Source organism: Schistocerca piceifrons, chromosome 8 (genome assembly GCF_021461385.2).
Source record: "Schistocerca piceifrons isolate TAMUIC-IGC-003096 chromosome 8, iqSchPice1.1, whole genome shotgun sequence".
NCBI lineage: Eukaryota > Metazoa > Arthropoda > Insecta > Orthoptera > Acrididae > Schistocerca > Schistocerca piceifrons.
In genome coordinates this window covers 152,191,227-152,218,164 of record NC_060145.1, presented here as the reverse complement: position 1 = coordinate 152,218,164, position 26,938 = coordinate 152,191,227, and the positions used below count along the sequence as shown (strand labels likewise).

Sequence of the window (26,938 nt, the reverse complement as noted above, 5' to 3'; positions counted from 1 at the left end):
GGTTTATTTGCTTTCTGAGTGAAGGAACAACTTGTGCACTAGTAGTTACTCCTAGCATGCTAGCAAGTAACTATCGTTATGACAAGAGTAGAAGGTGGAATGTAGAGAAATAGATAGAAGTTGCAATATCAAAACTTGTGCCAATATGATGAAGAACTAATGGTGAAGAAGCAAGTTAATCCTTTGCATTGATTTCATTGCAACAATAAGATGTAATGACATTAAAAATAGATTCAAATGTGTTATGTCAGCAATCAAGAAATAAATATCTACTCTCAATCATTTTCTTTAAGGTTAAGTTTATTCCCCCCCCCCCCTTCATATTGGGTGTCATGTAGTTAGGAGGAGAAGAACTTCTTAGCTGAGATCGCTATAAAAACTTCATTGTAGATAATTGGTTTTGGTAAAACTAAGTTACCATCTTCAGATCTTCATAAAGATTATTGCAAACATCTTGTGCCAGCTACACAGAAAATCTTTTCATTGAATTTCCAGGTACTTCAATATGAAATAAGCAATGTATTGTCATATCAAAAATTAAAAAATTAACAATTACTATGTGAATCACAATTCACCAAAACATCATTCCCTGCATATAAGATATCTTGCCTACCAGGGCACACAAGACTAACTGTCAATAGCTAATGCAAGAGGCAAACTCATGCATTGGCTATTAACAGTTAGTCTTACAAATTCATGCATTGGCTATTGACAGTTAGTCTTTTGGCACCCTGTTTATGGAAGATACGAAAATGGTAATTTAGTTTTACCAAAACCAGTTATCTACAATAAAGTTTTATGGTGATGTCAGCTAAGTAGTTCTTCTTCTCCTAAGTAATCACTACAGATCACCCCTTCAAGCTCAATATGAGTAAACTAATGGGTGTCATGTGTGTAATGTTAAGGTCAAGGTAGCTGTGGACTCACAAAGTTTGAAAATCACTGTTATAGACAAAAGAAACTTTTGGCTGTTGGAGTACCCATGGGAGTAAGAACATTTTGCATTTGGTTCAGGATTGTAAGTGGCGGCAATTCTTGTACTTATATTACTACACAGCACAAAAGAGACAGTATTGCAATGGAATGGTAGTAAATCGCAAAATAGTTTTGAGATTCATAAATAATGGCCATGGGTACATTTGCTACTAGTCAGTGTTCGTTATTTGTCCTGGCTTTCTTCAAACAGATACTTCATTAAACCTTTCATTGTGGGGTAGGCCAGGATGCAAATTTGGTTTGCCAAGATCACAATTCTATTTTTGTAGGATTTGGGGGTGGGCGGGGGAAGCTGCTGCTGCCCTTGCTGCTGTATTTACATGTTATTTTGGTGCCAGGCAGGCATTATTCAGATAGATGTGTGTACTTTCTGTTATCACATATTTGGTAGTTGTGGACAGAGGCTGGTAACTCAAGAAAAAATGCTGTAGCTAAATATACACCACTAGCAGAAGCTTTTAAAATTAAATCCATCTTTTTTTTCCCCCCCGAAGTAACAACTTTCACTAGTTTACTTGCTCAATTTTAGTTGGTATAAGCACAAATATGACAGCCACCATTTAACTTATTACAGAAGGCCAGTAGACAACACTGTGAGATGTGACATTGATATTGTTTTAAAACTTGTCATTTGTTATTGTTCCAAAAGTGGCAGCGAAGAAATTGGCCAAGTAGTTTGTTTACAGTGAATGTGTAAAGTAACAGTGTAGCAAAAAAATGAAAATTTCACAAGGAATTTTTCATCTGATGATTTTTTTTCAGATCTCATAAAGGCTTAATCTAAGAATATCTCCAAACACTTTTTTCAATTTTAAATGTCACTTACCTTCAGGAGAAACTGTTTATAATTGTTTTGCAGCATTTATTTTGTGGTCTTGCTTCCAAGAGTAGTGAATTTTGTGAGAGTGGGGGGAACTTATTGGTGCTCCAAAAAATAAATAAATACAAATCAGCTCTACATGCAGCATGATTAAGGAGGATCTGTATGTAGCTTTCCACAATACAGAGGAGTCTTTAGGGATATGGAAGACTGAAGATGCAGAACATTTTGCATTAATATTTATGTATGCAAAGATCCACTCCTAATAGATTCTGTGCAATTTAACTGACACTCAGAAACAGGGTTGTAAATGCTAAAATAAATTCAACTGAGAAAATTCAGAACCTGAGTAAAACAGCAGAGTCAAAACTTGGAGATGTCTGCATGATCCAGAAACTAAGCAGCAATAAACTGTTTGGGCATTCCAAGGTGAACCAAAACCAAAATAAATGGTTCAATCAAAATGAATTTCCAAAAACATGACCATTTTTTTCTTTGCTTGCATTGGACATGTTGCAACCAATATTTTAGACTTTTAGGCAATTAAAAAAATTATAGAAATATAAAAAAATTGGTCTTTAATATCAAAGGGGGGAAAAATATTTTAAAGGGAAATATTTTGAGAAACAATAAAATGATTTGTGCAAAAAGTGATTTTCTTTAATTGTTTTGCTAAAAATTTAAAAGGCAGCCTTCTTACTATTAAGCAGTATGGTGACAGTTTATTGTCAATACAGTATATAGATTAAGTTTCTATGATATTCTTGTCTTTTGTTAATGTATACATGGATCACTGCACATCCTTCAAGGTATCATTGCTTGACAAGTATTACAGAACATGATGAATATATGAATGAATTAACAGATCAGATGTTCAAGGGGTTTATATCCATAAAACATGCAAATAACAGTGGTAGTGGTACTAAAACACCAAAAAATAGTTCATTTCTTTGAGGAAAACCTTAAAAAAATAGGAGGAAAACAAGTGAACACTTACAGGAAGCAAATCCTTGTGCAAAGTGATGTAGAAAATGTCTAATGATTCTTAAATTACAGGTTTTATCAAGTTTCTTAACATCAAGCCAGTAAGTGTGACATCTGTAAATAGGAGCAGCATCTTTCATTAAAACCATATACAAACGTAATTGTATCACTAATCTCTTGACTGTTAAAGTAAGCCGTTGTCAATGCTGGAGTAACTAGAGGCTGTGGAATAAAAAACTTGAATATATGCAGATATGAAATGGACCACAATACCAAGTATTAACACTAATGTTTATTTCATCCTTCTACCTTTCATTGTCATTGTTTTAATTTAAAGCACATTAAGTAGGCAAGTGGACAACGGCCTTGCCACAGTGGATACACTGGTTCCCGTGAGATCACCAAAGTTAAGCACTGTCGGGCGCGGCCGGCACTTGGATGGGTGACCATCCAGCCGCCATGCGCTGTTGCTATTTTTCGGGGTGCACTCAGCCTCATGATGCCAACTGAGGAGCTACTCGACCGAATAGTAACGGCTCCGGTCAAAGAAAACCATCATGACGACAGGGAGAGCGGTGTGCTGACCACATGCCCCTCCTATCCGCATCCTCACCTGAGGATGACACGGCGGTCGGATGGTCCCGATGGGCCACTTGTGGCCTGAAGACGGAGTGCTAAGTAGGCAAGTGAATGTTCCTATCCCTATAGATACTGAAATGTTTATTTTGAAGACCGAAATCCCAAAGTTCATTTGGCCCTCCTAACTATTAATGACATCTGATCTAGGTTTTCAATAGAAGAACTTACATTCTATCTCATACTTATAAATAGCATAAGAAGGAAAGGTAACTTGTCACCCTGTAGTTGAGTTTTTGAGTGACTGATAAATACAAGAGGCATTCAACAAGTAATGTAACACTTTTTTTCTGAAAGCAGATTGGTTTTGTATGAATGCAGAGTCTCGCAGCAATAATATTGAATAAAATGTTCTTGGGTTTCCAACTGCGTCAATTGCTTAAAACTCCACACACATACCTGTACCTGCATGCCACCAGCCATCATCATCCAGCACAGAAGCGCATAGTATTACAAACTTTGGTGAATCGTGCAAGAGTAATATCAGACAACGATAACCTGCCCCATGAACTGAGCTACCTATGCAAGGTTTTCAGGAATAACAGCTACAGTGCCCATCAAGTGAAAGAAGTGATTTCTGGGAAATATCAGAATAAGACCACCGATGAAGAGCAGGAAAAGAAACTTGATTTGCTGCCATTCTGTGGCTCTGTGTCAGGCAAGATAAGCCGCCTGTTGAAAAGACACAAGATCAAATCAATCTTCAGGCCTCCAACAAAAATCCATCAAGTACTGAGACCAGTTAAAGATGCAGTAGGTCTCAGAACACCTGGGGTCTACGAAATACCTTGTGAGTGTGGCCAGAAGTACATCGGACAAACAGTGCACACTGTAGAACAATGCAGGAAAGGTCATGAGAGGTATTATCGCCTACACTATCCAGAGAAATCTGCTTTAGTTGAGCATGTGTTAGAAAACGGTCAATACATAAAATTTGACAATATCTCTGTCATGGCTTGCACTAATGGCTTCTGGAACAGTTTAATAAAGGAAACTATTGAAATAAAAATTATCGCAAACACCCTGAACAGAGACAGTGGCTTGTAGCTCAACGCTGTGTGGGATCCAGCGATCACATGGTTGAAGAGGGCACATCGAACGCCGACTCAAAACATACCCATATATATGGCAATGTCATGGGCACCAGTGACATCTCAGCTGGCAGCTAGCATATATAAGGGTGCACCAACAGCCCACTGGCAGTCATAACACTTGACAATGGCCAGGGAGTGCTCGGCTGAAAGCTCGTGGAGTTTTAAGCAATTGACGTGTTTAGAAACCTGAGAACATTTTATTTAGATTGGTTTTATTCAGGATTCCAATACAACATATTATTCCCCAATATTTCAGCTACAAAACCCTAGTTTTCAACATAATCCCTGTTCAATGCAACAGCCTAATGCCACCTTACTGGGAGGGCCTATATACCCAAATGGTGTATAGCCTCTTACTTTACTGGTCAACAACACAACCAATAACTTGTTGCATCAATAAGCTCCTCATCATCCATGTACTGCTTTATGTGGAGTGCATCCTTCATTGGGCCAAACAGACAGATGTCAAAAGATGCAAGACCTGGACTATAGAGTGGATAAGGAAGAACAGTCCAATTAAGTTTTATGAGCTCTCTCAGGTCTGCAGACTTGTATGAGACCGTGCATTGGCTTGGAGCAGGAGAAGTTCATTTGCATTTTTCTGGCAACAAATACACTGAAGTCATTCTTCAATTTCCTAAAGGTAGCACATTACACCTCTGATCTGACGATTGCAGCATGAGGGAGAACACTGAACAGAATAACCCCATCAGCGTCTCAGAAGACTGTCATGACTTTATTGGCTGAGGGTGCTGTTTCAAACTTCTTCAAAGGAAAGGCATCACTCCATGGATTTCTATTTCCTTTCTGGTTCAAAGTTGTTTCATTACCTGTGATGATGTCTGATAAAAAATTGTCATGATCAGCCTTGTAATGATCAAGCAATTCAGCACATATGGTCCTTTGTTGCTCTTTATGTTCTTGTGTTAAGCGGCAAGGAACTTAGTGTTTACTCACACCTTTGACTACCGCAGCTGGTGGACAAGTGTGTCAGCACTACCAACAGGGATGTCCTGCTGTGCAGCAAGGTGTTTGATTTGCAGTCAACTGGCACACAGGACATAGGACAAGTATGTGTGATAATGATAGATACCTCACCCAGTGACCACCGTGCTTTTTTTCACTTCACTGTCAGGTCTCCGTAGACATTCTACAAGTGCCTATGAATATCTGCAATACTCTGGTTTTCCACCAAAATAACCTCAATGACGTCTTTCTGCTTGGAATGCACCTCTGTCATTGACACCATTTTCTAGGCTACATGTAGGGCTTCCACACATTAGAACTTCATGAAACTATAGAGGTTTATGCATGAATATTGCTCAATGTCCCACACCAAATTCCACATATTTTTAACTGAAATTGGCCAGGAAAAAAAGTGTTGCATTAGTTATTGAATGCTCATAATACATGCCGAGCTTTGGAACAATGTTGTTCTTCAGAGTTGACTAATACAAAATATAGATTCACAGAAACATACACACCCTTGATCTGTCATTCAGCTTGACTGGAGATGAGAGACTGTGTTGAGTGTGAAAACCTCCTTGCATCTCTTACTTGCAGCCTTGGTGGCACTGTGCGAAGTTCTACTCACAGACATTGCTAGTATTCAAACCCTGTATTTCAGTCGAGACAAATTAGACAACTTACTGTTCTGCAGATTTACTCATAAATGTTGATTGGTGGAACCAATCTATTTCTCTGCCCTGCTTTAACATACAAGACAGTTTTTTCACTTCTCCTAAATAAATAATTACTGCCTTGTCGCTATCTAACCACATTCAGCAAGATTCTGAGATGTGACCACTGTACTGGAATACATATACCACAAATAGTCGATACACTGCCTCCATCTGGTTTCTGGCGATTTATGCTGTGCTCTGTTGAGAAGACTTTCTATTAAAAACATGCACAGTCACTAAACTGCAACACTTGCTTCAAAATTCAAGCATTGGCACAATGGAATGCATTTTCTCTAAGTCTTGCAGGCTTTATGAAATGGAAAAATAGCTTTTATGATCACTGAGGACCACTCACTCCTGATGTGATATACTTAAACTATCAAAACATCACCTCCACTCCAAAAGGCCCATGACTCACCTACTACAGCTGTGAGGGCTGTTGGCCAAGTACTCAATTTTGCAAACTCCCAGCCACCCAACAAAAATGTTTCAATACTCAGACTTTTCAGCTAGTTGACAACAAGAGCAAAATACATGCATTTTTATTGCCAGTTTCCTTCTCCCTCTGATAGCAGTCCTCAGCAAACTGCTGCTTCCTTCCAGGTTTTCCAAAAGTTTGTTTCAACAGGTGCTTCAAAAATGCATCGTAATGGGAAAGACATTACTGGAAACTGGCTCCGGTGTCCACAGTTGCCATGAGTGACATGTTACAAGTACAAGTGGAGTGGGTAAGAGGAGAAAGGGGATGGGGATGGAGAGGAGGATGGAGGATTGATGTAAAGAGTGGCTGAGGGCTGGGAGGGAGAGGCAGCCAGGCAAGAGGATCAAGCTGCTGTGCCATGACGAGGAATATGACATAACAATGTAGACACACTTACGTATGTGCATTTGGTGTTAGTTCCAAAAAAGGTCATTGTTTGAAGGCTCAGCAATGTTTTGAGTCTTTTTTAGGTGCCTAATAAACAAATAATTATTTTTAATGTGGTAAGTTTTGTTGCAGATACTTCAAAGTCATACTCTATAGATTGAGTTCCAATGAACACTGATAGTGTTCAGATCATGTCCTAACAAATATACGTATTCTTCAATGAGCAGAGACTTTTCTACAGATACATAAAGTTAAACAAAAAACCTCAATGCATTGTCAACACTAGAATATCTTTGGTTGAACTGCATTCACTAAAATATGTTATAAACATAATTTCCATCTTATCTGACAGTACTATTCTAATATTATTAGGCATTGACTTAACATTTTGATAAACTAGCATGAAATATGGCACACTACTCTGTGGTGGCATATTATGTGTGCATTTCATGTGTCATAATATGGGGTTTATTCCTAGCATTAAGTTTGCTACCATTGACATATAGAATTTCTCTTTTTGGTGTGTCACTATCTTTCTAGTACATAAATCTGATGTAGCTAATGATAACACCTTTGCTCCTAGCTTATCAAACTTTGGAGAAATTATGGAATTCTCTGTGTGTGAGCATAGCTTGTCAAACATGAATGGGCAGCAGTTTGGCTGATCCCTTGGCAACACTGGATGCAGTTGTCACATCTGCGTGCACAGCTTATTCACAGACTCTAATGGGTCAATGGATTCATCTTGAACACTGGTGAAGAACTCACCAGGAAGACATACTGGTTGACCATACATAAGCTCTGATGTAGCTGCTTGGAGGTCTTCCTTCAGGGACGCATGTAGACCTAAGAGAATGATAGGTAGTGTCACTGTCCATTGATACAAATCATGGCATCACAGTGATGCTTTGAGCTCTCAATGCATACTCTCAACTAAACCATTTGCTGCTGTATGATATGCTGTATGCCTGATTGACTTCATGCCAAGTAAGAAAGTAAGTTTTTTGAAGAGATATGATTCAAACTGTCTCCCTGGTCAATTGTGATCCACAGGGGTATACAGAAATGGCTGATCCAACCATGAAAGAATGTGGTTGTGACAGTTTCAGCAGTTATATCAGTTATTGGGAGTACTTAAGGCCAGCATGTATAATGGTCTATAGCTGTGATACAGTGAGTGCATCCTTCCAATGGTAGAAGAGATTCTACGACATGATCAAATTGTAGATTCAGAAGGATGAAGCTTCCCAGCAGTGATCTGACAAGTCTGCTAACTGTGTTGCATTAATAGGCCATGCATTTTGTACAAACTGCTTACAGTCTCTGTCCATATATGGCCAGACAAGTACTCATTTCAGCATCTGTGTTGCGGTTCTAACCCCTGGGTGTGTCATGTTGTGCAGCAAGGTGATTGCCTTTTGTCAGGACTCGGCAGTCACGAATGGCCATGGTCTGTTGTCAGCAATGTCACAATATAACTGGACACCTGACAGTGGTAGTGTGATGTGACAGAGTTGCATGCCTGATGGTTGTGTCAACAAATGAAGTAATTAATGATCTGATTGTTGCACTGCTGTGAGAGCTTCAAAGTGAATTACTTCAGAAATAGATTCTATGTCTGGGAGCCCATCAACTGGCACACTCAGTTTGTCTTCAGCCAGCGTCCATCCATGCATTGTTGTATTGCAGCACTGATTGTGGAGGCAGATGCATCAACCACCAGTGCAAGTTGTGCCTACAGTACTGGGTGCACCAAGAGTGCTGCTTCAGTGTGGCAGTCTTTAAATCAGACATTGCCATATCAACTTCCAGATTCCATTGAAGTTTATCCTTAGGTCTTGGTCTGACTTGTACGAATTTGTCCAGTAGCGCAGCTAGGAGTGCATAATGATAATAATAGTTCATGACACCACAGAAGTTTTGTAGTTCCTTGATTGTTTTAGGTCATGGAAAAACATGTATTATGTCTACCTTCTCTTTTGATGGCCAAATTCCATGAGGATTAATGGTATATCCAAGAAATTGAACATCTGCCCCAAAGACGCGTTTCGACAGATTAATAATGAGGCCATGGTCATGTAGATGGGTAAAGAGTTGTCATAGATGTGACAGATGCTCTGCTTCTGAGTGCGACAGGATCAAAACATCATCTATATATACATAGCAATAATCAAGTCATGAATAATCTCATCTGTAAATCTTTGTTACATTTGAGTAGCATTATACAGCCTGAACGGTGTGCAAGTGAAGTTAAACAATACAAAAGGCATGCAAACAGCTGTCCTAGGAATGCTGTCTGGTGCTGCAGATGTCTGGTAAAAGCTCTAAAAATATCCAGCATAGAAAATATGCTCTTACCATAGACATTGGACTTGAAATCCTTGATGTGTGGTATAAGATACCAGTCTGGAATTGTTCTTGCATTTAGCTGTCAATAGTCTCCACAAGGACACTATCCACTGTTCTCTTTTGGTATCATATGGAGCAGAGATGTCAAACTACTACTTGATGGACAGCAGATTCCCTGAGCGAGCATCAATGCAAACTCCTGTTTAACCACTTTCAGTTTCTATGGCATTAAACAAAGTGGTCAAGCATGAAGAGGTGGTGCAGGTGTGGTCAAGTATAGTGGACTGTGGAATGCTTCACAGGAGCTAACATGGGAGCTTGAAACCTGATCTCTGGGAACTGTTCCAAAAGTTTGATAATCAGAAAATCTTGTTTCACTCCAATGCCAGCATCTTACACATCATGAACTAGTACACTGCTAGATAAGTAGTGCTAGTGTCCAGTGGCACTGAAGCTGAAGGTCAGGCTCAAGTCCATAAAATGATAGAAAAATCTGCTCCCAGTATAGTATGTGTAGCGCCTGCCATTACAGCAATTGGCTGCAAAGAAGTGGTAACTACAATACTTACAAGGTGGCAAATGGGTGAATGGATAGAACATTACATCTGCACCCATACCTACTAAGATCTGTAGTTTTGTACCCAGGTCTGTGATAAACAATTGATGGCTGCCATTCAGAGTGTCAGTGGCTGTCATCACTAAACTCCTGTTGTGTTTACCTGCTTGCAAGGTGGGCTATACTTCAATGACTTGGATCCAAATTGGTGGTGGTACTTTCATAGCTGTACATGAATAGCTGCATTTTCTGGGTGAGTGATAGTGATGGGATTGGCAACTGTTGTCCTGAGCTCACAGTGCAGTGACTTGTGTGGTGAGTTTGATGATCTGAGCTTGTAGCACAGCTAAATTGCTGTCTGTCAGAAGTTGTGGGCTAACTGCTGCAACACACACAGATGGATATATTTCAGATATTCTATTGGCAGTTTGTACTAGCTCATCTAGATTGCTGGTGCACACAGCTAAAATCTTTTGAGCGTCAGGTGGTACCCATGTAGCCAAATGCTTTGCAAATTTTCTTACTTACTGCATTGCTTGCCAATGTATGTAATTGGTGCAGCAGCAATGATGATGTGCAGTCACCCAGTCTCTGGTACGAAGTAATTTTTCCAGTCTCTTCACCTCAGACTGTGAAAGCCAAATGATTAAGGTGTCCTTAATTGCTCAATATTGGTCGACATTTGGCAGTGATGACAGAACACCCTACACTTTCAGTGCCATTTCTTCACTGAGTGCTGTCACAGCATACACAGGTGTACCACAGGGCTCAATCCTTGGACCCTTTCTCTTCCTTATATGTATTAATGACATAGCACAACCAATTAACTCCCATATTGTAAGCTATGCAGATGACACGTCAATCTTATTCTATGGAAGTGAATCTAATGAGCTAGAATCTCTTGCTACTAGTGGTGTAACAGAAGTAACAAAATACTTCAATGATCAGTGAGTCAAGATGAATGTCACCAAATCTCAACTACTGACATTTGAAACAGACAGTTCTCACTACAACAATATGAATAGAGTGTGTAATATCTCTGCAACAGGAAATGGTAACTGTAATTTCCTTGGTGTGTATGTTGATGAAAATTTGTGGTGGACATACCACATTAATTTTGTATGCAGAAAAGTCAGTAGTGCCACATATCTACTCAACCAGCTCGCAACGATAGTACCTAGCCAAGCACTGAAATTAGTATCTTATGGAACACTTTACCCCTTCCTCAATTATGGAATTGAACTATGGGGCTGTGCAGCCGATGTACATTTAAAAAGAATACTACTACTACCACAGAAAAGAGCAATAAGACATATATATGTGATGGGACATAGAGATTCTTGTCATGAAGTGTTTGTGCGGCACAAATATCTGACAATATATTCTCTGTACATCTTCAAAATAGTTGTATTTTTTATAAGTCAACGAACAGAAGCTATCAAGGGCAGTGATGTACATGATCACAACACTAGAGCAAAGTGTAACTATTTCCGTAACAGAACAACATTAAAAATGACTGATAGAAGTCCATATATCAGTGGTTTGATCTGGTATAACAAGCTACCAAATGCTCTAAGAACGTACACGGCAAATGTTTTTAAAACAAAATTAAAATCTTTTCTAATAGAAAAATGTTTATATTCTTTCACCGAATTTTAAGGTAGTGATTGTAACAGCTGTAATGTGATAAATATAAAAAAATAGACATAAGAAGCAACAGCTACAAAACATAGTGTATTTTATAAGTGTAAATATAACCATAGTATTAAGTCTGACGTTTGCAAAAGCCATCATTACGATGGCTCCATGCAAAGAAAATGTAAATAAATAAGTATATTTTGTGTTTGCCACAGTGAATCATGACAGGAAAATTGGCTTTCTAACTGTGCAAAACATAGCATTTTTAATGCCTGTGACCGTCATGTATCATGTCAGGGTCGCCAACTGCTTCAGGTTAATAAAACTCGTTTTGTTAGCCTTAAAATAACCCATAACACAAAATGACATTAAAGTGACAAAGCAAACAAAACATCAGGACAATATCTCAGATAAAACAAAGAGTAAACATACATCACAGGTTGAGCCAGAAATAAAACAACAAGAAAATATCTCAGAAAAAACAAAGAGTAAACATACATCACAGGTTGAGCCAGAAATGGTCTTGCATGGAACCATCACTTGCATGTAATACTACACCATACATACACACTCTACACTAGCTTGTGTACACTTCACAAATTTTCAAACATAGGAATCACACAGCCAACTGGTTGCAAATAACTGTTTGGTACACTGAGCTAGCTTTGGACACCTCTAAGGATATCTTCATCAGAACAAAATTTTGAGATACACTATGAAATAATACATAGGAAATTAACTATGACAAAAAATATTAAACAAGATGAAACTGTCATGATTAGTTACATAAAATTGCATTGCAAGAAGGCAGTGGTCAGATTTTCAAGCAGATATGCTCATATTCCTAGGCAGGAACAACATCAGACTGTTTGGCCCAGAGGCTTACATTGCTGCCATGAAAACAACACAAGCTATTGGACGTGGCCAGCAACAAGTGCCCATTTGAAACATTATAACATAAATAACTGAAAAAACAACAGTTAATTATAAAAATAAAATACAAAGGAAGAGAACTTAAGATATTTTTGAAAATACACAGCAGTCAAGCAGATGAAGGATAACTAAGAGCCATCTATCTGGCTTTACAGAAATTACTATTATCTAAAGGACAGAATAATATAGAAAATTTTGTGCAAACATCTATAAAATCCAAAAAATATCTGCATGAAGGTAACTTTAGTAGCATACATCTATGAGGTTCAAAGAAAATAATGTTTTGGAAATAGAGGCAGGAAAATACAGTAAAAAATAAAGGAATCAAAATTCTGTGAGTGGTGAATGAAAATTGTAGAAAAATTTTTGTTGCATAACAGTATCAGTTCATTGAGGATGAGACCATCATTCTCAGAAAGATCTTCCAGTTTGTCCTATATAAGGAACAGGACATGTATCACACATGGTTCTAAAAAGACCTGAATGGTGTATAGGAGCAGCTGTGGACTTAAGATTGAAAATAAGATTTTTTTGCAAGTTATTGTTAGCGGAAAAGCTAATTTTGCATCCATATCTTTTAATTGGAAGACAACGAATTTTATAATAAATAAAGTCTAGAGATGGAATGAAGAAAACATTTTTCTACTTGTTAGTATCAGAAACAGCATTGGTGCCTAAAGTGGTCACTTAAGAGTCAGTTTTAACTTTGAAGATCTTGTCAACTCTCCATAGATCACAGCCATTATTAACTGCAATAGTTTTTATTATATTCATCTCTCTGCTGAGCGTGTCAGGTGATAAAGGTACAATTACTGCATGATGAATGGCTGAATGGAAAAATGCTTTCTTACGTGAATGCGGATGCACTGAACTATTGAGCACAGTTTGATCTGTATTAGTGGTTTTTAAAAAAAAATACTGATAGAAAGTCTGTCATTGTCAATAACAATACTGAGGTCCAAGTAATTAAGCTGATGATTGTTATTTTCTAATTCACATTAAAACTGATTTTTCATTAATACTATCAAAAATTTCAAACAAATGTCGAATTCCTTCCTGGGAACCACTTTATGTGATCAAAATGTTGTTTACATACCAAGAATATGATAAAATACTCAGATCAGCAGTTGAAAAACTTCTAAAGAATTTCTCTTCCAGCAGATTGATGAAAATATCAGTGAAGATGCCTGCCAGTGTGTTACCCATCGCTAGGCCATCAGGCTGATGGTACAGTTTGCTATTCAAGTACAACTATATTGTTTTCACTTGAATACACATATGCTATTTGCAAAACTTTTTTTTTGCGTGCACAAATCATCAAAGAGTTTTATTTCTGTATTTCATTCATTTCTGCATTAAAATTAGCGTCTAGAAGTACAGATACCTTTTTGTCATAGTAAATTACTTGTAAATACCTCTATTACTCTCAAATTGCAGTGGGTTATTAACAATAAATTTAATCGATGAATATATGTATTGTGAGGTTGTGGTTAAATAATCCCAGCTGCTTTAATGAATATCTTCAAGCTGTATGTTTGTAGACCTACAAATAATTCTAATTATTTTCTCCATGTAATGAATAAATTTTGGCTGAATGAGGGATTATTCCAGAATATCATCAAATGGGAAGTTAGTGAATGAAAACATGCTACTGATTTCTTTACCTCCAAACCTCACAATTATCCTTACGGAAAAGGTAGATGAACATAAACCTTTTGATCTGTATACTATGTGGAGTTTCTAGTTAAGATTTCCATCATTATGGTAACCTAAAGCTTAGAACTTTCTGCCCATTATATTATGTTTTGTTGGTATACTTCGTTGATAATAAGTGAAGTATTTTTGACATACAAAATTGGATTTACTGTATTTATTTGAACATTAAAGCTAGACCATTTGTGTGAAACCAGTTAATAGCTTCAACAACAATATCATTTACCATTTTTCTTATGATGCCTCTTTTCTTAGTATGCAATAATTTTTGTTTTGTCGGGAAAAATAACTAATCTTCTCTTTCACATTTATAATAAATATACATGGGCATAGTGAAGTTTCAAATCATGTGGCATGGTTTGATGGCTCAAATGGTAAGAACATTGCTTAAAAACTGTATAGTCCTTGACTGGGTGCTAGTTCAGTGCACAGCTTTAATTTATAAGTAATGTTTGTGTTTATTAATGTTCTTCTAGATTTACACTTAAGCCTGCATTAGTTTGAATTAATAAATCAATAACAACCTATAGCTGGACTGGAGACTCATCTCTATTCAACATAGTGCATGAGCATACTTTCCGTGTGAGCACATTATATTTTGGAAACTACTAATGCTGCCACATTAAAAGTCATATGTTTCATTAAGCAAAATTGTTAGGAATATAATTACAGTTATTTTGGACTAACCAGCTCAGTAATCTTCATAAAAAAATGCACCCTTGTACAAAGTGCTGTTTTGTTGCCTCTTGTTCTTAAATCACTTTCTTCATCTGAAAAAAAGCAAAAAATGGCATAATAAGCTAACTTTACACTGCTGTATTATTTAACATTTCAAATATGGTAAGTACAATTACAGCAGAATTTTAATGATTTAGGAATAAATGAGACAACTCACTGACTAATAGAAGCATTGAGTCATTGTCTGGCACACAAAAAAGAGTTAAAACTTCATTAGCTTTTGGATAAATGCTTTAACAAACTAGGTCACACACTTGTGCAGCTACATTGTGGCAGCTGAATATGCAGTGATAGGACTACAGTTCAGTAGGTAGACTGGGGTGAGGTTTTGTGTCAAATAGTGTGGCTAGAGAAAGGAAAGAGGTGGTAAGTAGGAGAAGGGGTGGGGGAAGTGTTGCTCATGGTTCAGAGGGAGGCAACAGATGTTCAGGATAGGAACGTAGGAGGGAGAGGCTGTACACATATGGGATAGGAATGCAACACATGGGCACCAGAACCACTGAGTTTATGTGGAACATGGTGATGAAGGGGTGGAGGAGTGGATTGGGAGGGCATGACAGGATAGACGAAGGAGCTACTGTAAGTTAGATGGTGTGGAAGCAATGGCTTTGTTGAGATTGAGACTATGACAATTATGGCAATATAGGATGTGTTGCAAGGATAATGCGCATGTATGTATGAGGTGTAAAATTTTGCTTTCGCCGTTTGCTGATAGGTGGTGACAACGGTAAGTAGCAGTCAAAAGAAACAGATCGCAGACATCAGGTAGTTAGCTTGGACCTCACATAACCTCATTCAAACATTAGTCAATTTGTGTCTGCATCATAAAGTTCTTCTTGATTGAAAATGTCAGTTTATGACATTCTCATCATTTGTGGGAGGTGTTACTGTTTTGTTTCAGTATGAAGAAAACAGCAGCTGAGTCTAATCGAATGCTCTCAAGTACATATGGTAAGGATGCTATTAGTGAAAGAACATGTCATGAGTGGCTTCAACGCTTCAAGAACAATGATTTTAATGTCATATACAGGCATAGTGGTGGAAGAGAGAATGTTTTCGAAGATGCAGAATTAAAGACATTGCTGAGTGAAGACTCGCATCAAACTCAAGAATAATTCGCACAATTAGTAGGAGTGACACAGAAAGTCATTTCAAAATGTCTCAAGGCTATGGGCATGATTCAGAAAGCAGGAACATGGGTCCCGTGTGAGCTGAAACCAAGAGACGTTGAACGACGTTTGTGTGTTTGTGAACAGTTGCTTCAGAGGCAAAAACGGAAGGGATTTATGCATTGCATTGTGACCAGGGATGAAAGATGGGTTCATTATGATAACCCTAAATGCAAAAAATCATGGGAATATCCCAGCCATGCTTCCACATTGATGGTCAGACTGATTATTCATGACTCCAAGATCATGCTCTGCATTTGGTGGGACCAGCTCAGCATCATGTACTATGACATGTTAAAACCAAGTGAAACAATCACACATGCTCATTATCAAATGCAACCAATGCATTTGAGCAGAGCATTAAAAGATAAATGGCCACAATACAGCAAGAGGCACGACAAAGTGATTTTGCAACACAACAACGCTCAAACCCACATAGCGAAAGAGATAAAAACATACTTGGAATCGTTAAAATTGGAAGTCCTACCCCACCTGCTGTATTCTCCAGACATTGCTCCCTCTGACTATCACCTGTTTAGATCAATGCACAAGGCCTGGCTGACCAACTCTTCTGATCTCATGAAGAAGTCACAAATTGGATCGATTTGTAGATCACTTCAAAAGATGAACAATTTTTTCAACACAGGATTTGTACACTGCCTGAAAGATGGGAGAAAGTAGTGGCCAACGATGGAAAATACTTTGAATGATACATGTGTAACTAATGTGTTTCATTAAAACCTCAAATGTTTGGGAAAAAATGGCGGAAACAAAGTTGTACACCTTGTAGTTGATAAAAGTAGATGTTTTGGGAAGGACCCAAGTGGCACAGGTAGTGTAGCAGCCATTGAACCCAAACATGTTGTGCTCTGCAGTATATTCTTGTAATGGTTGGTTCTTGACCACAGTTTGACAATGGTCATTCACTATGATAGACAGCTGGTTGGTTGTCATGCACACGTTAAATGCTGTGCAGAAATTGCATCAGAGCTGGTGTACAACATAGCTGCTTTTATGTGTGGCTCAATCTCAGGTGGTATAGGATAAGCCTGTGACATGACTAGGCTAGCATGTGCTGGGTGGTTGAATCAGACATATCTTGCACCTGGGACTTCCACAGGAATGTGACCCATGTGGTGAAGGGTTGGGAGTCAGGGTGTCATAGGAATGGACCAAGATGTTGAGTAGGTTGAGTGGGTGGCTGACTACCACTTTTAGAAGGGTTTGGAGGGATTGTGGGTAGAATGTCCCTCCTTTCTGAGCACAACAATGGATAGTCAAAGCCCTAATAAAGGACATGGTTCAGTTGCTCCAGCCCAAGATGATGATGGTTGAAGAGAGGGTAGCTTCTTCGCAGTTGATTTTGAGAGGTGGAGGAGGATTAGGTGTATGATGATATGGCATGGGAAATCTGTTTGTAGATTAGTTTGGGGAATAATATTTGTCTATGAATTCTCATCACTGCAGATATGTTTTCCACAAGTGACCAGTCTAAAAGGGAGTGATTTTTTGGTACGGAAAGGGTGACAGCTGTCAGAATGTAGGAACTCTTTATGGTTAGTGGGCTTCACGTGGGTAGAGGTGTGGATGGAGGCATCAGAGAGGTGGAGATCAGCATCCAGAAAGGTGGCACATTGGGCTCAGTAGAACCAGGTGAGGAGGATGGGGAGAAGTTGTTGAGGCTGTGGAGGAATGATAACAGTGTGCCTTGGCCCTGGATTATGTAAATGTCATCAATGAACCTAACACACATTCAGGCAAGTGCAACTCACACACATGACCACAGTCTGTGGCAGCTGAAGCCATACTACAAGCAGCAGCAGCAGTGCATGATAAGAAAGGCAACTGGGTAGGTGTAACGAGGATGCTAGGGTGGGGAAGCCCCACCCTCCTTCTTACTCCCACTCAGTTACCTTTTCCGTCATGCACTGCTGCTGCTGCTCATAGTGTGGCTTGAACTGCCACAAACTGAGGTCATGTGTTTGTGAGTTGCACTTGCATGAGTATGTGAGTACATTTGTCATCTGTTTTTGACAAAGGCCTTGTTGGCCAAAAGCTTATTTTGTGATAGTATTTTTGTTGTGCCTATCTGTGACTCAGCATCTCCGCAGTGTGGTGAGTAGCAACTATCCCTTTCATAATAGTGTTACATTCCATCCTGTTTGAGCAACGAACCTAAGCCAGACAAGAGATTTGAGGTTTTTGAGAGACTAAGGAAGTTTCCTCTAGATGGCCCAGAAACAAAATGATACAGAAGGGTGCCATGCAAGTGTCCATAGTCATGCCACAGAGTGGTTTATATGTCTTCCCCTGAACGAAGAAGTAGTTGATTCAGTGTTTCTGCCATTCAGTGAGATGTACTTAACATTTCAGTATTATTTAGTATCATGGGGAAAAAGGAAGTGGCTCAGTGATAAAGTGCCGAACTACAAATCTTAGCACATTGAGTTCAATCCTCTTGCCAGTCCTAAAATTTTTATCTCTCAATTGTCACTTCTTTCAGCTATGGCAGTGTTTGATAATGTGAAAAATGCTGAGTTTCGCTATGGCTTTGTGGCCCCAATAAACTAGAGGTCCCCTAAAATCAGTTGGGTGAGTCAGTTTGGAGGCTGGAGTAAGCCAAGGCAGACCAACTCCAGCAGAACCATGCCTAGTTAAGCACTGTGGTATTCAGCCACCCTTCATTGTCAATGTCCTGTTCTGCAATGTCCACCACGTGGAAGATCCAGGGGAGGTGGAGGTGAAGCTCAATGGAGCTGCAGGTATGAAGTGTAGATGAGTTCACAGGTCACAGGAGAGCACTTGTGCATGTGAGGGGGCATGTGACCATTGGTTTAGGTACAATTGAGATGTCAGCGCAGGTGTCCATGCGGAAGTTGCAACTCGAAGAATAGTCTTTGATGTAAAGGTAACTGCACAGCGGGACAGAGGCATGAACAGAATGCAGTGTGGGTTTGCGCTTATTGTATGATTGGCTTTTTGGTCACGAGGGGCAGAACTTTTCTGTATCATTGCCAAATATGGTGTGGTACCAATAGTGAGGGTATGTTGGGAGAAGAGGTGGTCAATCATCCTCCATGTGTTCGGGTTCGTACGCCAGGGCAGATGGTGCAGGCATGATATGCAGTAGCTCGGTGGGAGGAGAGCGTGCATGTTGGGTGACAGGTGGTGCAGCAGTCTGGGGGGGGGAAGGGGGGGGGGGGTGGAGCACAGCATGCCCCCCTGCCTGCGGCCCGGTGAACTACCTGTGCAGGAGTGCAAACCAGCTGCATGAGCTCGTGCTGGTGCCACTGGTGTTTGAGCAAATAGACTGGTCAGCCATCCACAGATGCAAAGCAATGGATTCCAGGGGAGGAGATGAATCTGGAGATCTGTAGGCAGTTTTGATAACCGCACCAACCACATGGTTTCATTTGGCATCATCTGCTCACTGACCAGGTGGTGCTGCCAGTACCAAAGCTTGGATCGTGATGTGGTCGCCGAGATGTTCCTCATGCAGTATTTATGGAATAATCTCTTATGGGGAATGTGGGAGGTGCTTGATGATAGTCTATTTTGTGAAATCTTACTACAAAGTTAGCAGCAGCATCAGAAGTCGGTCACAGAACAGGTCTGTGTGCCTGTGCAGATGAGTCATGAGACACAGGAATTTTGAATTGTCATTGATGGTGTGGTACAATTTGAACAAGTTTTTCACCAGTGCAAACCACATTGCTGGGTTGTCCTCAGATAGTGGGGGCAGGGTCAGTAAGCAGCCTGGTGGTGGCAACAGTGATGCAGTTAGTTCTGTATCTGAGACCCTCATATCACTTGTACGATGTTAATACTGGACCAGCATGGTCAACACAGACGGCACTGAGTAGGGTGTGAGTGAGCAGTCTGTCAGAACAGATGAGAAGGGCACTAGGAAATGATGCTGTAGAACTGTCTGATGCAACATTCATGGTGCAGAAGTCCAACACAGAAGACATGGCCGGTGCCATTTGAAAAGCGAGCAGGTGAACGGCTGCAGCTGAAACCCCCTGAAAATTTACTTGTGGTGGCAGGGGTTGGTGGAAGAGCAGATGTGCATGGAGGAGCACAGTAAAATGTTCCCACCGGGCTGTCAACATTATGAGCCAGGGTGTGTTTGGAGGGGCAGAAACCACAGTTAGTATCACTACACAGCACATTGTTCACATTAGGTGGTGGTCTGTAAAGTGCACTGATGTGCTGAACGGTCACTGGGGGTCGAAACGTACCTAGAAATGTTTGTGATATACACTGGGCGTTGTTCACTTCGTTAACCAATGAAGCAGTAAAGCACTCTGGCATTGCGGGGGCATGATTGATACACATGGTCTGTCCTAACAAAGGCAAGTTGTACATGGCACTGTTGTAATGGTTCCCCAGGCAGCTCGCGTCTGATACATAGTTTGTGCACAATATGCAGAACCCATGTTAGCATGATGAAATGCAGTAATTTTGTCCTCTTCATTATCGTATTCAAAATGCGTATGTTGATGCACACTTGCTGGAGAGGCAAAAGCCTGAGTATGAAATCACATGTTGCACTTTCGAGTGGAGAAAGTGTTGAGGTGATGAAATGGAAACATGTTGTAGAATCCAGGTCGTGGTGAAGCAATGAAATGTCCCATTGTAGGTGCAGGAGCTTTGATTTCCATGTGCTGCACATCAGGATGCATGACCAAGCGGAGAGAATGAAGGCGTAAACAAAGTCAGTGCAGTAGATGCGAAAATACTTGCACTACAAGGAAACGGCATGTGAATTCTTACTCAGGGTCACCACTGTGAGATTTCTGGTGGGTTTTAGCCTAAGGAAAACACACTCAATACTGTAAGACTCGGTATGTTTTGAACAAAGATCAACATTACAAGAAGTCATACAGCGAACTGAATAAGTAAGATGGTGTGGGCCATTAGGTTACAGAGTCAAAGAACTTGAGATGGTGGAGATATGTCATTTGTACTTGTTGACATCACAACTGTATTAGAGCCCTCCTAACAGGAAGAATGCAATATGTAGAGAGGCATCATCAGAAGCAAAAGTAGAGTTCATTGTACTTCCAAGTAGTATGACAAGGCTGCTGTTATTCACAATATATATAAATGACCTAGCAGAGAGTATCTGATGAAACCTATTTCATGTATGCGACCTATAGTTGATGAATGAATATGGATATGACTATGGACATCTCAGTCAGAACTTAGTTTGTGGTGTCATTTACAACTTTTTCCTTGATAGCCACTATGGAATAAAGCTTTATAATGCTCTACCACTCTGCATCAGGGGAACAGAAGATGAAGGAAAATTTGTCAGAATTAAAAAAGTTTATGATAAATAAATGTTTTTATAGCATAGAGGAATATTTTGAATCCTTAAATCACTAACTGATAGTTGTGTTGTCAATATCATGTTCTCATTGTCAGTTCTATGTCTCATTTATACTCTTTTTAACTCTAAAATTATGGTAATATGTGTTTTCCAAAATGTACTAAATATATATAAATCCATCACATACAGTACATGTTAAAGGAGCATGTAAAAGAACAACACATTAATTTAATGTTTTAATTTTCAACATATTATATAATGTTAATTTTATGTATTTTAATTTAATGTTTTAATTTTCAACGTAATGTTAATTTTATGTGTTTGATAGAAATTTGTAATATTCTGCTGTGCATATTCTGGACTGTATTATGACAATTCCTATATCATATAAATGATGAAAAGGATGATAATAAATGAAATGAAATGAAATAGTGAGAATCTGGAAAACTTTAGCAGACATTTGCAGCAGTTGGAATGGAACATTATTATAAACTGATGACATCCATACAATATATATTGTTCCACAGATGAATAAATAAATAAATAAATAAATACAATATATCAGGCTAAAGATGTCAATGATAAATTTAACATATTCCTGAATGAATTCGTTACAATTTTTCCCCAAGAGAATTTCAAAAAACTCCAATCTTATTGATTACAGGAGACAATGGCTCACTGCAGGAATCAGAACATCCTGTAAAACAATGAGAATGATTTATGTCTCAGTCAGAAATTCTATCAAACCCCTGGATAGGGGGCACTACAAATTATACTGTAGCATCTCAAAGAATGTCATCGAAAAATCCAAGAGCATGGTTTTTAAATCTAAAATTAACAATTCAAATAATAAAATAAAAACTATTTGGAAGGTAGTCAAATGGGACACTGGAAAAATTACAGAAGATACAGACAGTATCGAAGTGTGTCATAATGGAAGCATGGTAGATGAAGGTGATATAGTTGCTAATATATTCAACAACCATTTTTTGCTGGTAGCAGATCAAATTGGTTATAAAGGGTCTAGATTTGAAGCTATGAGTCTTCTACAAACAAAAAAAAAAAAAAGTGCAGAAGAAAATTATTCAGATGCATGTACCCTACACTAAAACTGAAGAATCTGAGAAGGTAACAAGGCAAATGGAAAATAAAAATTCCACTGGTGTTGATACTGTAGCTATCAAAGTACTGAAGCACTGCTGCAAAATTATTATTGAACTTCTTGTCATATATTTAATGAGTCCTTAAAAAAAGTTACTGTCCGTAATAGACTCAAAGACGGAGTTGTGAAACCACTGTTCAAAAAAGGTGATAGAGCTGATGTTTCCAACTACTAGCCAATTTCGTTGTTAAGAACTCTCTTTAAAATCCTAGAGAAACTGATATTCAAGAGAATCGTGGATCATCTCAATGAAAATAAAATCCTTATTAAAAATCAGTTTGGATTCAGAAAGGGTACTTCAACTAAACACACCATTCTTTCTCTCTCATTTGTCGTGCCCCCCGATAGCTGAGTGGTCAGCGTAAAGGACTCTCATGCCAAGGGGTCCGAGGTCAACTCCCGGCTGGGTTGGGCATTTTCTCCACTCAAGGACTGGGTGTTGTGTTGACTTCATCATCATCATCTCGTACCAATCGATGCACAAGTCACCGAAGTGGCATCAGCTCAAAAGACGTGCACCAGGCGACTAGTCTACCCAACAGGAGGCTCTAGCCACACAACATTTCCATTCTTTCTCATTTGTCAACCAACTCCTTGAATCCATAAACAATGAAATATTACCAGTTGGAATCTTCTGTGATTTGTCTAAAGCATTCAACTATGTAGATCACAGAATTTTACTTACGAATGCTGAGCACTATGGATTAAATGATAAAGTAAGGATGTGGCTCGAGTCATATATAGACAACAGAAGGCAGAAGGTAGTTCTGAACTATTCTGCAACGGCACCTGCCTGCTCTAATTGGGTAACAGTAAAATGTGAGGAGCCACATGGCTTAGTGCTGGGTCCCTTACTCTTCCTCATCTTTATCAATGATCTGCCATGCTGTATGACACGAAAAGAACTCTTCACCCTATTTGCTGATGACACAACCATTACGATTGGCAAAATAGCCAATTGCAGCCTGGAGAACACTGCAACCACTGTATTCAAAGAAGCTCTAGATTGGTTCACTTCAAATGGTCTGTCACTCAATATGAACAAGATTCAATTCATACAGTTTCAAACAGCAAATAAAAAACAGGAAAATATTGAAATAAAATGTGGTGACAAAGAAATATTGAGAGTTGGGTTTTCCAAATTCCTGGGATTACACATAAACAACAATATAAACTGGTCAGTTCACATCAACAACCTACAGGATATAAAAGACTGAATTCCACAGCATTTATCATTCGCTCAATTTCAACTCTTTGTGGCTTGGAAACAATTAAAGCTACATACCTAGGATATTTCCAGTCACTTATGACACACAGCATCATAGTTTGGGGTAACCAGTCATAAGCAAACAAAGTCTTTATTGCGCAGAAAAGAGTCATCAGAATTATGGCTAGAGTGCACCCCAGATGCTCTTGCAGAAACTTATTCAAACAGCTCAGGATCCTCACCATACCATATCAGTACATTTTTTCACTAATGTGCTTTATGTACAATAATAATACAATTTACAAAACAAACAGTGAATATCATGATCATAATACAAGAAGTGAACATGATCTTCAGAAAGTTATAAAAAATCTCAGCATGGCACAGAAAAGAGTACATTATTCAAGCACAAAAGTATACAATAAACTTCTATTTCATATTAAAACAATCCTTAGAGATGTGACTAAATTTTTTTTAAAAAAGCTGAAACTTTGTCTTTTGACTAGTTCTTTCTATTGTTTGCACAATTTTTTTGATGATGTGGAACAATTAGTGCAACGTATTTAATTTAAATCATTCCTATAAGAACTGATTATGTAGCACTGACATATCAGTTGATGTCAGAATGCTTTTTGTATGTATTAGAATGTAAGACTTATAATTTGTTTGTATAATCATTATTACTATTGTAATCTGTGTTGTTGCTTAAACACTTGAACATCATGTATCTGTTTATATATGATTCAGTTTGTAAGCCACATGACCATTTAGATATGGTTATTAGAGTAATAATCTGACAAGTTCTACATCCTAGCAGTACATTTGCATCAAGCATCTATGGAACACAAGAATAAAGAAATAAAAACTTTGTTGATATCTACTGTTGATGTTTGGCTAGCACACAGATTTGCCTGCCTGTCTAATATGGTACTGTCTTCACCACCATTCGAGCACAAGCTCTTTTTTCCATGAATGAATCAATGGCAAACGGATGCAACAACAGTGCAGTTTGTATTTGAGTATTTCCCAATCAAACTTCCAAACCGTGTTCTCCTACACTTGCTTATGAATTATTCAACAAACTTCCAGAGTACTGTATTGGACAAGAGGTATTGACCAACAGAAGATTTTTATTTTATATACTTCCAGAAGAGTCAGCAACTATTACACTTTGTGGTTTATTTTTAAATACTTTGTGCTTAATAAACTCCACATTGTTGAAGAAGTACACTTACAAAAGAGGTGACAAGGATTTTTTGGAACTGTAACCAACCTCTTCCCAGAATAGTAATTGTCTTACCCTTTTGATGGATGTTTCAAACACAGTGGAAAAAGCGTTTATCAAGCTCTGAAAACAGCAGCTTGAACAGCAGCATGAGCTCATGCAGAAAATGATAGATCTGGTACATCTACATTCTTTTCTGGCAATTCTGGCTTTCCACCTGTTCAAAGAAGCTCAAGAGAACTGGAAAGTGAAACAAAAGCGTTTAGTCCTTCATTTCCAGGCAAGTGCTGTTAAGTTCCCTGAGTGACACAAGCCTTTCTATTGTCTACAAACCCATGGCTCTGTTACCTAGTGCAAAAATTGGCTCCTTTATCTAACCTGTCAGTGCTGCCCCTCACCACTGTTAATTTGCTTTTAAGTGAACATTTTTCTACAAAAATTCAAATAGTGGCCACTTATTTAGAGGTACTTCAACACTGTAGGACAGCATTGGATACCTGTACATTGCAGATTGCAGACCTGTGAGGCCTGAGTAGAAAATGCAAGTTTACATGTGGACTATCACATGCAGAATCATTGGAGCTTGATATGGTTATTAGATTAGCACCAGACAATGAAGTGTGTGCTCGAGTATTAAAGTAGTCAGATTCTTCTTTATCTGAAATTTTGGGTATGCTATGCCTAGATTTCTCAAGAAGATCAGGCTTCCATTTCTGCAGACTGAGAGACATCAGAGATGCAATTTGATCTAGTCCATCTGATGGTGAAACTGCGCACAGTCCAGGTCTGCACTGGAGTGGTTCCTGCTTGTCCAGACTGGAGTCAAACTCAATGCCATAAGAGTTTTCCACTCAACCTTGAAGAAATTTTCTGTACATGATAGATGAAGTTTTCCACATTATAATTATGTTTGTCAAAAGTATTTTCATCAGGAGCATGTAGCAGAATTTTGTCAGAGCCAGCTGTGCTGTCAACTGTGAAAGCATTTATGCGAGTAAATATCACAGAGTCAAGGATACCACCACATTGTCATACACTGTTTTAATGGTTGTGGTATCCCATTGTGTTCCTGTTTGATACAAGGGTTTCAGTTTTAATTTTTAATCAGCCTACAAACCTGCTGTTGGGGGTCTCCACCCTTAAAATCAGTAACAACTAAGCTGTAGATTTAATCTCATTATGAAATTTTGATACTAGACCAGATAGTTACAGACTTAAGATGCAAGTAAATAACCAAACCCTTCCTTTCTTTGTAGTAGTGGAACCACCATTGGAAAATATTTTTGGCCTGGATGAGTATACAGCCTTCATGTCTTCTTTTCCATGGCTAGTCAACCAACTCAGAATGCCTGTCCATGTGCAGAAGTGGATTCCTTGTATCTCCAGTATTCTCTCTTATTTTCTCTAGGCCTGTGACTGGCTTCTAATTTTTGCAACATTACATTAAAAGAGTTGGCCTGATATCAATAACACTTGTGAGACAAGGATAAAGTAGAACTGGATCTCTTAGAGGAGTCAAAAATACTTTCACCCAGTCACTTTAGTCAATGTGCATCACCTGTAGACATTGTTCACAACCCAGCTAGTGCATTATACAAATCTGAGGACTTCAAAAACATGATAGACATTCAGTCAATTGTAGACTCATACCCCCCTTCTATGTAACTCTGAATTATTTCCAAAACTTGTTTCAGAAGCTTATTTTTACTTTTCATGTAAGGCACTTCCAAAACTGTTATGCTGTTAAATATGCCTTATGGTCTATATCAATTTAATAGGTTACCTTTTGTCATCACCATGGTAATAGTAATCTTTCATAAATTTTTAACAAAC

General features: G+C 38.7%; 1 protein-coding gene across 3 annotated transcripts in view; it reads right to left on the bottom strand.

The window, feature by feature from the left end:
- The window catches only part of LOC124711857, a 73,098-nt gene that overhangs the window by 11,790 nt on the left and 34,370 nt on the right, over nucleotides 1-26,938 (bottom strand). For all 3 annotated transcript variants that reach the window (XM_047242087.1, XM_047242086.1, XM_047242085.1), the window contains exon 2: nucleotides 14,957-15,039. In XM_047242087.1, coding sequence (XP_047098043.1) covers nucleotides 14,957-15,039 — 83 coding nt within the window. The remainder of the gene's footprint in view (nucleotides 1-14,956; nucleotides 15,040-26,938) is intronic.